This window comes from Antennarius striatus, chromosome 2, assembly GCF_040054535.1.
Source record: "Antennarius striatus isolate MH-2024 chromosome 2, ASM4005453v1, whole genome shotgun sequence".
In the NCBI taxonomy this organism is placed as follows: Eukaryota; Metazoa; Chordata; class Actinopteri; order Lophiiformes; family Antennariidae; genus Antennarius; species Antennarius striatus.
The window spans coordinates 2,563,063-2,575,429 of record NC_090777.1 but is presented as its reverse complement, the minus strand read 5'-3'; the positions used below and the strand labels follow the sequence as shown (position 1 = coordinate 2,575,429).

General features: G+C 46.7%; 1 protein-coding gene across 1 annotated transcript in view; it reads left to right on the top strand.

The window, feature by feature from the left end:
* The window catches only part of adcy6a (adenylate cyclase 6a), a 29,527-nt gene extending 17,241 nt beyond the window's left edge, over positions 1–12,286 (top strand). The window contains exons 4-24 of the mRNA XM_068306523.1: positions 170–319; positions 1,077–1,198; positions 1,955–2,066; positions 2,167–2,294; positions 2,379–2,537; positions 2,671–2,812; positions 3,649–3,777; positions 4,911–4,939; positions 5,025–5,172; positions 5,285–5,382; positions 5,517–5,604; positions 5,679–5,795; positions 5,882–6,040; positions 6,866–7,041; positions 7,980–8,006; positions 8,091–8,120; positions 8,202–8,334; positions 8,471–8,734; positions 8,831–9,035; positions 9,155–9,279; positions 9,621–12,286. Coding sequence (XP_068162624.1) covers positions 170–319; positions 1,077–1,198; positions 1,955–2,066; positions 2,167–2,294; positions 2,379–2,537; positions 2,671–2,812; positions 3,649–3,777; positions 4,911–4,939; positions 5,025–5,172; positions 5,285–5,382; positions 5,517–5,604; positions 5,679–5,795; positions 5,882–6,040; positions 6,866–7,041; positions 7,980–8,006; positions 8,091–8,120; positions 8,202–8,334; positions 8,471–8,734; positions 8,831–9,035; positions 9,155–9,279; positions 9,621–9,749 — 2,670 coding nt within the window. The 3' untranslated portion in view covers positions 9,750–12,286. The remainder of the gene's footprint in view (positions 1–169; positions 320–1,076; positions 1,199–1,954; positions 2,067–2,166; positions 2,295–2,378; positions 2,538–2,670; positions 2,813–3,648; positions 3,778–4,910; positions 4,940–5,024; positions 5,173–5,284; positions 5,383–5,516; positions 5,605–5,678; positions 5,796–5,881; positions 6,041–6,865; positions 7,042–7,979; positions 8,007–8,090; positions 8,121–8,201; positions 8,335–8,470; positions 8,735–8,830; positions 9,036–9,154; positions 9,280–9,620) is intronic.
* The last annotated feature ends 81 nt before the right edge of the window (positions 12,287–12,367 follow it).

Below are 12,367 nucleotides of genomic sequence, written 5' to 3'. Positions count from 1 at the left end.
TGCTCTCAGGAACGCTTTCTTGACGTTATTCCAGTCGGTCGGTCCGTTTCTCTATCATTAAAGCCTCGCTTGTTGATTTACAAAACCAGTCGACAACATTAGAACGCCACAGGATGACGGGATGAGCACGCCCCCACCCCCCCTGACGTCCTCTCTCCCCCCCCCCCAGGTGGGCGCTAATGTCCTGATCTTCCTGTGCACCAACATCATCGGGATCTGCACCCACTACCCCGCCGAGGTTTCCCAGAGGCAGGCCTTCCAGGAGACGCGAGGATACATCCAGGCCCGGCTGCACCTGCAGAGGGAGAACCAGCAGCAGGTGAGTGTGTGGCGTGTGTGTGTGAGGTGTGTGTGTGTGAGGTGTGTGTGTGTGAGGTGTGTGTGTGTGAGGTGTGTGTGTGTGAGGTGTGTGTGAAGGCTTCTCCAATCAACGCTATGGTGGTGGATGAAAATATTATACTTAGTACCGCAATCTAATTATTTCTTAGTTCTATTTGACACTCATTTAATTTTAATTTCATTTTTGCAGATTTTTGTAAATATTCTAAAATATTTTAAAATTCAAATTAATTTTTAAATTTGTACTTCTTTTTTCTGTCTGATCTGGTTCTGAACAATGTTTCGTTTTAAACGAGTGGATTCTCTCCTCCACGTCCGTCTCCAAGTCACTCTTGACGCTTGGGGAGATGCTTGCCTCGGTCACATGACTACCTTCTTAAAGGGGCCGCTCCGGCTGCTAACACAGAACACATTAGTGCTAAACTGAAGCTAACAAGCTAGCAGAACCAACAAGAAGCAAACGTTGGTGTGACGTTATTTATTTATTTATGTATGTATGTAAGCCATTAGGCTTGTGAAATTCCCGTCACCCGGGGACACTGCTAATAAAGTTGATACAAACTGGTTTCACATCCTATTATTGTGTTTAGAATAGAACAGTTTTCTGCAGGTCGTATTATTTTATTTTGTTGTATTGACCCGACACACCTTACTGGACGGTCCGTGAGAATATTATCTGATGCCAAACCGGTCTATAAATGTTGAGGACCTCTGATTTATTTTCGTGTGTCCTCCAGGAACGCCTGTTGCTCTCGGTGTTGCCGAGGCACGTGGCGATGGAGATGAAGGCCGACATCAACGCCAAGAAGGAAGACATGATGTTCCACAAGATCTACATCCAGAAACACGACAACGTCAGGTCAGCTGGGATTTATTTCCTGAATCCGTTTCATCCGTCGCGGATTCACAGTAAACGTGTTTTTAAATCCCATAAAAGGGAGAAAAAAAAATAGAATCAAAATCAAAGCTTTTCTCCCATGATTCTTCTGGTGAGTGATTCACACACACACACTGGCACCCCCGTGCGAGAGTGCTCACGGAGTCAGGAGAGGGTGGAGTGTTTGGCAGAGTGGAGGCTAATTAACACTAGTGAGGGAATATTAATCACCAGCAGCCAAGATAAGAGAATCCCCAAAGATGGAGAACAGCACACACATTCAATTACAGACGTGAGCAAACACACTGCGCATAGTCCCTGTGTCCCACTGCGCGCAGACACACACACACACACACACACACACACGCACACACACACACACACACACACACACACACTCACAGATCTCCTTCAGAACGCTTTCAGGTCAAACCTCTTCCTATCTCAAGGTCAGCTGCTCTGATAGCAACACATAGCAACCAACCAAGCACAGCTAACGCTAACGCTTTAGCATCAGACGGTACTCAGTTTCAATTCAATTTGATTCAAAAAACTTTATTTGTACCCAACTGAAGGCACATAGAGCAGAATATACACAAAAACCAAGCCTAACACTAAAATACACAGTAAACAGATATGTATAAACAGGTTTGTGCATTTACTTAATAAATGTATAAAAGACCTTAAAAAATGTAAAACTATAAAGATTAACGGTTTTAACGTTGCCCCCCCCCCCAGCATTCTGTTCGCAGACATCGAGGGCTTCACCAGCCTGGCCTCCCAGTGCACGGCCCAGGAACTCGTCATGACGCTCAACGAACTCTTCGCCCGCTTTGACAAGCTGGCGTCGGTAAGGACGACGCCCACTTCTCCTCATCATCCTGTGAGAACGTTTCCCAGAATGCCTAGCGTTCCCTCCTCCATCCTCTCTCTTTTTCTCCCGTTTTCAGGAGAACCACTGCCTCCGGATTAAGATCCTGGGTGATTGTTACTACTGCGTGTCGGGGCTGCCCGAGCCGCGGGCGGACCACGCCCACTGCTGCGTGGAGATGGGCGTGGACATGATCGAGGCTATCTCGTGAGTACCACGCTCGTGTTTCGGGGTATATTTTGCGCGATGCGTTTCTCACGATGTGGTTGCTGTTGTGCGTTTTATTTGCAGGCTGGTGCGGGAGGTCACGGGGGTCAACGTCAACATGCGTGTGGGCATCCACAGCGGGCGTGTCCATTGCGGAGTGCTGGGACTTCGGAAGTGGCAGTTTGACGTGTGGTCAAATGATGTCACGCTGGCCAATCACATGGAGGCAGGAGGCAAAGCAGGGTGAGGGGGGGGAAGAGGCGTGGCCTGTGTTTTCGGTCTGCGTTCTAGAATACGTCTAGATAACATGAAGACACATGAGAAGCATTATTTTATTCTAATCTGGACGCGTTGACGCTCGGTGTTCTGGTCTCAGGCGGATCCACATCACTAAGGCCACCATGCAGTACCTCAACGGGGACTACGAGGTGGAACCCGGATTCGGGGGGGAGAGGAACGCCTACCTGAAGGAGAACAGCATCGAGACCTTCCTCATCCTCGGCTGCAGTCAGAAACGGGTCAGTGCTCAAAATACATGAATATTCGTGTTCCTGTAGGGTTTAGCATAAAGAACCCAGCGGGTAGGGTTTCCCTGGTCTGTACGTCTGTAGGCCCGAGGGAGTGGATCGTCCACGCAGATTATTCTACTGAGTAGAACCTCAGATTATAATACAGTAGAGATCCAAGTTTTATCTGTTTAGTCACTGAGATTTTAAATCAAACATTTCCCAATTTAAAATAATCAAATCATTTTAATCCGATCCAGCCTGTAAAAAAGATGAGAACACCATAAATTATGAATTTAATTCTTTTTATCAACCAATTAACATCCAGACTTTACCATATCTCTGATTTTACTTGTATGTCGAACAAAAATATGGACAGAGCGACGGGTTGTATCTGGAGTTTCTACTGTATTATAATCTGAGGTTCTACTGTATTATAATCTGAGGTTCTACTGTATTATAATCTGAGTTTCTACTGTATTATAATCTGAGGTTCTACTGTATTATAATCTGAGGTTCTACTGTATTATAATCTGAGGTTCTACTGTATTATAATATGAGGTTCTGCTGTATTATAATATGAGGTTCTGCTGTACGCCGTCAGAGCCCAGAGGTTCAGATTACGTCCTTGTAAATAAAAGCTAATTTAACACAACACACACCTCCAGTCAGGGTGCGTTCAGCTGCATCCAGTTCTTCACTCTTTACAGTTCCAGTCTTACTTTAGTAGATTAAAGTGTTAAAGCATCGATCAAAGTTCTCCAGTCACGGCTGGAGGAACCTCGTGGTCTTTCACGCTGCTGTGTGAGAACAGATCCTAAAAACCTGAAGTTGTTCCGTCTGAGCAGAAGGAGGAGAAGGCCATGATGGCCAAGATGCAGCGGACCAGAGCCAACTCCAACGAGGGGCTGATGCCGCGCTGGGTCCCCGACAGAACCTTCTCCAGGACCAAAGACTCCAAAGTCTTCAGACAAATGGTGAGACAAGATTGGACAGGTTCCTGAACACGCTCGTGAACATGCTCATGAACATGCTTGTGGATACACTCGTGAACACGCTCGAGGACACGCTTGTGAACACACTCGTAAACAGGCTCGTGAATGTGTTTGTGGACACGCTCGTGAACGCGCTTCTGAACACACTTCTGAAAACGCTTGTGGCCACACTCGTGAACATGCTCGTGGACACACTCGTGAACACGCTTGTGGACACACTTGTGAACATGCTCTTGGACACACTTGTGAACACTAGTGGACATGTTCCTGAACGTGCTCGTGAACATGCTAGTGAACACGCTTGTGGATACGCTGGTGAACACACTTGTGAACACGCTCGTGGACACGCTTGTGGACACGCTCGTGAATGCGCTCGTGAACATGTTCGTGAACAGGCTTGAGAACAAGCTTGGGGAGACGCTCGTGATCACGCTTGTGGGCACACTTGTAAACACGTTCGTGGACACACTTATGAACATGCTGGTGGACACGTTCCTGAACGTCCTCGTGAACATGCTAGTGAACATGCTTGTGGATACGCTCGTGAACACACTCATAAACAGGCTTGTGAATGTGTTCGTGAACACGCTCGTGAACGCGCTTCTGAAAATGCTTGTGGCCACACTCGTGAACACGTTCGTGACCACGCTCGTGGACATACATGTGAACACGCTCGTGGACACGTTCCTGAATGTGCTCGTGAACATGCTCGTGAACACGCTTGTGGATACGCTCTTTGAACACACTCGTAAACAGGCTCGTGAATGTGTTCGTGAACATGCTCGTGGACACACTTGTGAACACGCTCGTGGACACACTCGTGAACACGCTCATAAACAGGCTCGTGAACATGCTCATGGACACACTTGTGAACATGCTTGTGGACACGCTCGTGAATGCACTTGTGAACGTGTTCGTGAACAGGCTTGAGAACACGCTCGTGAACACCCTCGTGAACACGCTAGTGGACATGCTCATGGACACGCTCTTGGACATGCTCTTGAACACGTTTGTGAACACACTTGTGAACATGCTTGTGGACTTGCTGGTGGACTCACTTGCACGACAGCTCGGCGTTTGTGGTGACAATCACATGTCTGCTCTCTGTTCCTCAGGGGATCGACGAGACCTCCAGCAAAGACACGTGAGTCCCGCCTCTTCACGCTCCCGCCCGTGAACGCGTCTGCGTTGCATCATGGGACTTCAGCGCCCCCTTTGTCGTCTTGCAGGCGTGGCGTTCAGGAGACCATGAACCCGGAGGACGAAGTGGATGAATTCCTGGGGCGAGCCATCGACGCTCGCAGCATCGACCAGCTAAGGAAAGATCACGTGAAGAAGTTCCTGCTCACCTTCCAGACCTCCAGCCTGGAGAAGAAGGTTCCGACTCTGACCCCAATGACCTCTGGGCTCCTGCAGCCTGAAGGTGGATCAGGTGTTGGAGGAGCCAACCGGCTGCCGCTCCTCTGACTCTCCTCTCTTTCCTTTCTAGTATTCCAAGAAGGTGGACGATCGTTTCGGAGGCTACGTGGCGTGCACGCTGCTGGTGTTCTGCTTCATATCCTTCATACAGATCGTTGTCTTTCCACAGTGAGTGTCTCAGACCTGCTCTGGTTCGGTTCTTTGGGGGCCAAAAAGAAGTCGTGTCACACCAGCACTAATGAACCAAAGTGAACAGCTTAGCTCCTAAATGCCTCTCTGTGTTTGTGAATGCGTCCTCGCAGCACGCCGGTCATGCTGGGAATCTACATCAGCATCTTCGTTTTACTCGCCAACATCCTTTTCATCTGTGCCATCTATTCCTGCATCAAGGTGAGCAGACGGACAGATGTTCTGGTGATGCAGTCGCCGCTCGTCTGACCTTCACCTCCTCCGTTCTTCTCTAGATCTTTCCTGCTGCCATGCAGACGGTGTCGAAGAAGATCGTCCAGTCTCGCACCAACAGCACGCTAGTGGGCGTGTTCAGCATCATCCTCGTCTTCATCTCTGCCTTTGTTAATATGGTACGTGATGAGTCCGGATCATCTGCCCCGGCGTTCTCCAGATACCCCCGCGTGGGGCTGACCTGTGCTCCTGTGTGGTTCCTCAGTTCTCCTGTGACACCAGGAGTTTGGTTCTTTGTGTCGCTGAGAAGCTGAACACGTCTGCAGCGCTGGTGACGCCGTGTCTGATCCGCAGCCTGAACGTGTCGCCTGAGGGGGGTCTGGAGATCTGCCCCAGTGAGGGGCCCTCCTGCCCCTTCCCTGAGGTGAGGCTTCTATATACCCTACAGTAGAATCTTATAATAATACAGTGGAACTTCATTATAACACAGTAGAACCTCAGACTATATTACAATAGAACCTTAAAATAATACAATAGAACCTTAGATTATAATACAGTAAAACCTTATTATAATACAGTAGAACCTCAGATTATAATACAGTAGAATTTCAGATTATAATACAGTAGAACCTGACATAATAATATAATAGAACCTCATATTATAATACAATAGAACCTCTGATTATAATATAGTAGAACCTCAGATAATAATGCAGTAGAACCTCACTATAATACAGTAGAACCTTATTATAACACAGTAGAACCTTGGATTATAATTCAGTAGAACCTCAGATTATAATACAGTACAACCTCAGATTATAATACAGTAGAACCTGAGATAATATTACAGCAGAAACTCAGATTATCATACAGTAGAACCTCAGACTATAGTACAGTAGAACCACAGATAATAATTCAGTAGAACCTCAGATTATAATACAGTAGAACCTCAGATTATATTACCGTAGAACCTTGAGATCCAAGTTTAATCTGTTCAGTCACTGAGCTCCTGGTCAAACAAGGTCTCGTATCTGGAATAAGTGGAGGTTCTACTCTCTAATCCCAGCTCGCTGTCTGTGTTCACTGTGAACTGGTTGAGTGTCTTCAAACAGAAAATGTCACATTTGCATGTGTGTGTGTGTGTGTGTGTGTGTGTGTGTGTGTGTGTGTGTGTGTGTGTGTGTGTGTGTGTGTGTGTGTGTGTGTGTGTGTGTGTGTGTGTGTGTGTGACGCTCTCCTCCTCCTGCAGTACTTCAGCTACAGCGTGCTGCTGACGCTGCTGGCCTGCTCCGTGTTCCTGCAGATCAGCAGCATCGGGAAGCTGGCCCTCATGCTGCTCATCCAGCTCACCTTCCTGCTGCTGGTGGAGTGGCCGCAGGTCGCCCTGTTCGACAACGCCGACCTCTTCGTCACCTCCAACGCCATGTGAGTGCCGCACGACACGGGGAACGTATGAAACCTGACAGCGTCGTTCCTGCTGTGAGAATAGGGCCGGGGTTTGAACCTCAGTGCATTTTGAAGAGCAGTTGGGTGTCAGAACCTGCCTCCACATGAGGTTTTTATTCTTTATATCAAAACATCCCAGAGAGATTTTGTTAACATGAAAGAGAGAGTAATCTTTGTTTGCATGTAAACTATTTCATTCTGCTTATATAGACCAGATTAAGGTGTATTTATAATGACAATCAGAGTTAGAGGCGTCTCACATGTGTGTCAGTAGATCGTTGTTAACTAGCATTTAAATAAAAATGATCCTTGTCATTAATACAAGCACAAAAATGATGATGGGACCCATTATTGTAATACTTTTGTTTTCTGTTTAACGCAGCAACAGAACATTGTAGAGGTAAACCTCGGATTACGTCGTTCTCGATTATGTGTCAAAAATACACAGAAAAATAAAATCAAGTTTACGTCCTTTTACTCCACTTTATGTTTATCTGCCACAAATACTGGAATCATCAAATCACCAGTAAACTGTTAAAAACACATAATATCATGTTACTGTACAATAAATCAGAATAAAACATATAATATCTTATTATTAGTCCGTAGCAACCCCCGTGACCCACGATGAGGAAGAAGCAGCTGAAGACGAGACGGAGACGATTTTTCTTGTACTATATTAAAAAATTAAATTTAATTGTTTGTCATCTTAAAATAGATTCATATTAACAAAATATTATTAACTAGATTCATTAATAAAGTTCAGTACAGAACTGCTGAATTTTGTATCTACAGTTTAGTTAATTCAGCTAACGCCGTGTCTCCTGGAACTAGTTAACGACGTAAAAACGAGGTTTATCTGTGTCTCATGTTTCACTTTTTGTTCTAATGGCTTTTTTTTTTTTTTTTAATTTCAGTGATTTAAATGAAACTAGTGCTCAATGGTAAGCATTTAATTTCTATTCAACACATACTTCACACATAGATTGTGATTGTATAGTAATTATTATATTCATCACGACCTTTAGGTCCAGTTTCAATGAAACTTCAAACCAGTGGTGAGATAATATTCAGGTTTTCCCAGTTAATTCCGGTCTTTTCTCTCCGTTGACTCTGACTCTGACTCCGTTTATTTGCAGCCCATTTGTTGTGACCAAAGTGTCGCTGAGGGTCATGACTCCAGTGATCCTCACGGTGTTCGTCCTGGCTCTTTACCTGCACGCCCAGCAGGTAGAATCCACGGCACGCCTCGACTTCCTGTGGAAATTACAGGTAGGTACAGCGTCCACCAGGGGGCGGCATTTCACCGTACGCCTGAAACCCGTCAGCATCCATCAGTGAACAACAGAAGAACTCCTCCTCACCTGTCAGATTATTTATTACACCTGTGACCTTTGACCCTTGCCAGGCCACAGAGGAGAAGGAGGAAATGGAGGAACTGCAGGCCTACAACCGTCGCCTCCTTCATAACATTCTGCCGAAGGATGTAGCCGCCCACTTCCTGGCGCGGGAGCGGCGGAACGACGAGCTCTACTACCAGTCGTGCGAGTGCGTGGCCGTCATGTTCGCCTCCATCAGCAACTTCTCCGAGTTCTACGTGGAGCTGGAGGCCAACAACGAGGGCGTGGAGTGTCTCCGGCTGCTCAACGAGATCATCGCCGACTTCGACGAGGTAACGTCTGCACGTTTAACCGTCACCGCAGCTCATTTCTCATTAAGGTCAATGTGGTCGCTTGAGATTTTACGCGAAATGTGTGTGTGTCCTCAGATCATCAGTGAGGAGAAGTACCGGCAGCTAGAGAAGATCAAGACCATTGGCTCCACCTACATGGCGGCCTCCGGCCTCAACGACTCCACCTACGACAGGGAGGGTCGCTCCCACATCACGGCGCTGGCCGACTACGCCATGAGGCTGAGGGAGCAGATGAAATACATCAACGAGCATTCCTTTAACAACTTCCAGATGAAGATAGGTAAGCTTGGAAAATTCAACACCCCCCCCCATACCTGAGAAAGCTTCCGTGGAATCACATCATGACAGGAAATGCTTGGATAAAGTTTTAAAAAGTTCCAACCTGCCGTTACATCCCAGGTCTGAACATCGGGCCGGTGGTTGCCGGGGTGATCGGAGCACGGAAGCCCCAGTATGACATCTGGGGGAACACGGTCAACGTGGCGAGTCGTATGGACAGCACAGGTGTTCCCGACCGCATACAGGTGGGTTCCACGTGACCCGACGGGAGTGTGTCCGGTGGATTCAGAGGGAAGCAGCACAGGTGGACCTGAGCTCACGTTAAATAGTTCCAGGAGACACAACGTCTTTAACTGGAGATAACTGGAGATGTTCACAGTTCTTTACTTTACTGAAATGGAGTAAAAAAACTTGATTTTTATTTTCCCACATATCGTTTTTTTTTTTTTAAACTGATGTATGATCAAAAACGACGTGACGTCAGCCGAGGTTCACCTGTATTTACGCAAATAGAACTAAAAACATCCTTTTTAGTTGTTTGTGTCACCTGAACGTGCGTTAATCTCCACGTCCTTCCTGCTTACAGGTGACCACTGACCTCCACCAGGTGCTCGCCAGCAAAGGCTACGTGCTGGAGTGTCGCGGGGTGGTGAAGGTCAAAGGCAAAGGGGAAATGACCACCTACTTCCTGAATGAGGCCCCGCCCAACAGTTAGCAGCCACGGCAACGGCGGATGCTGATGATCCCCACCGTACGGACGCGGCGCGGCAGGGCGAGGACTCGGCTGCGAACCGGAGACGCCGTCACTTGAATCCACCGCAAAGAGATAAAACTTTCACGACTTTGACAGGAAACGTTCTCGACGAGAGGAAGACGATGACGACGATGATGATGTGGTTTTGGCGGCCATTTGGGCCCACGTACGCGACGAAGGACGAGTGTTTTTCTCTTGTCTGGCCTCTCTCTCAGGCTTCTTGAAAGATGCAAAGTCTGTTTATTTAAAACAACGCCTTTTAGCCTATGTCGAAGAAGATTATCGCTGTACATAAGGCTACTTTTTTTTTTTTTTTCTTTATATTTTGTTGTGTTTTTTTTCAGGTAATTTTTAATGTCACATGACTTATGAAGAGGTACTCGTTTTCTTCTTTTTCTTTCAGGATTAATTATTTATTTTTGATTTATCTAAATGTTTTTTGTGCAAAAGGTCCTTTATGAGAAGTTTGAACACATGCGTGCACAAATATCCAGTTTATTACACGTTTATAAGTGTGTATGTACATGCATATTTGTGTGTGTATGAATATATGTATAAACTGAGGAGGAATATATTGACCAAAGACATAAGTATTTACTAAAAGCAAGACGTGTTTGATATGTTCTCGTTAATTCAGCGACGATCTGGAGGCCTGAACCCTATTTTTTGTCCAAGGCTGCTTCACCGTTTTCATAAAATAGCTAAAAATGTATTTATGGAGTCTCTCCTTTAGGCGGCGAAGAGTTAACCACTTTAATTCTGATTCTATTTCCCTCCACCTCTGAGCAGGAAGACTAAAGACGACTAAGGATGTTAGAGAAATCTCTATTTTTTATCTGGGCTCTCTTGAAGCGGAGACGCAGCTCCAGCAGGGATCATCCTCATTCCACATCCGATCGCTCGCCCGGACGACGACGACGACGGCGTATGGATGGTTCCAGCCGTACTCGTATTGTCACTTTTTTTTTTGGTTGCGAATAGAAACGACGGAACTGAAGTTAAGCAGTTGTCCCAGATTTCAAGCGCAGCGGTGCCACACCTCCTGATTCTTCTGTGAAGAAGAAGAAACGCGTAAAGGAAAGATATATATCTTGATTTTTGACTGAATACTGTGCTTTGTTATCCTGAAGGGGCATACAGTATTTTCCGCACTATAAGGCGCACCTAAAAGCCTTTAATTCTCTCAAAAAAACCGACAGTGCGCCTGATAATCCAGTGCGCCGTATAAATGAAAAAGTTTTATAAAGCAGGCCATTCGTTGAAGCTGCGCCTTATAGTCCAGCGCGCCTTATAGTGCAGAAAACACTTGTGATTATTTTCACTGTGAGGTTTTTACGATACAGCAAACCGCTTTCTTGCCAAACAGCACCGCTTCGACGCACGTCTGATTTCCTGTTTTTCGTTTGCGTTTTTGGTTCCGTTTCACCCATCGGTCGTGTATTCTTAACGTTATTACCAGAATGATGATTATTGATTATTGATTAATTATTACGCTTAACGACGACGAGTCCATTCCAGTGAAAAAGGATCAAAGACCGGCACGTTTTAACGGGACGAATGGCGCCGGCTGGTACCAACTGACCAACTGACGCCAACGGCTTCAGTTGGCGCAGTCGTGTACAGGAAGTCCTAACCATTGCCCCACCCCCACCCCAGGGGGGGTGGGGTGGGGGTGTTCACGGACGAGTCACTGTGCTGGTGATTTTTGTTGTTGTTGTTTTCTTATGCCACTACTGCAGTATTGTAAGTCAGACAGGCGGTCAGGTGACCTCAGCGCTGACACACACACACACACACACACACACACACACACAGACACACACAAAGACACACACACACACACTCACACACACCCGTTACTAACAGTTTGATTGCCTTAACTTAAACACCAATCATGAACCACAGCACTGGGAACTGTGTCTGCTCGTCGCGTCTGAGGGACCAGAGGTGGATAAGGGCTCCTGGGGGGCGGGGGGGCGACCTCCTCTGGGGGGGGGGGTCGCTCCAGGGTTCTGCTTTTGTAATTTGGGAGACTCAGCCATGATTTTTCATCTTCTGCCACACCTGTCCCGACGGCAGCGCCCCCCAGTCGATCAGTTCGTACCAAATTTTTGTTGCTGACGGTCCCTCCTGCCCCCCCCCCCGGGGGACAGGAGGACTGTCTGGTGAACTGTGACCAACGTAGAAGCAAAGAGTCTCTAAAGACATGCATCTCATGTGTTCTCCATGGGTGGTGTTGATTGTGGACTCGTGGGATGTTTTTTGGGGTGGGGGTCCCGTACTACTGAAACAGTGTTCTGCTCAGGCCTGATGAATCCTTCCTGACTTGTTTTTGTTTCATTTTGTTTGTTGGTTTGTTTTCTTTGTATTTTCCTGCGTTGGAGGAGTTTTTAACAGGGAGTGTTTCAGAAAGACGGAGGACGAGTCGAGCCGAGGTCCATGGCAACCAGAAAAATAACATTTCCCCATGAAGACAAAATAAAAAAAAAATCAGTGGCTGTTTTTTTCTCTGTGGACATTTCCTAACACTAACACTAACACACACACACACACACACACACACACACACACACACAGAT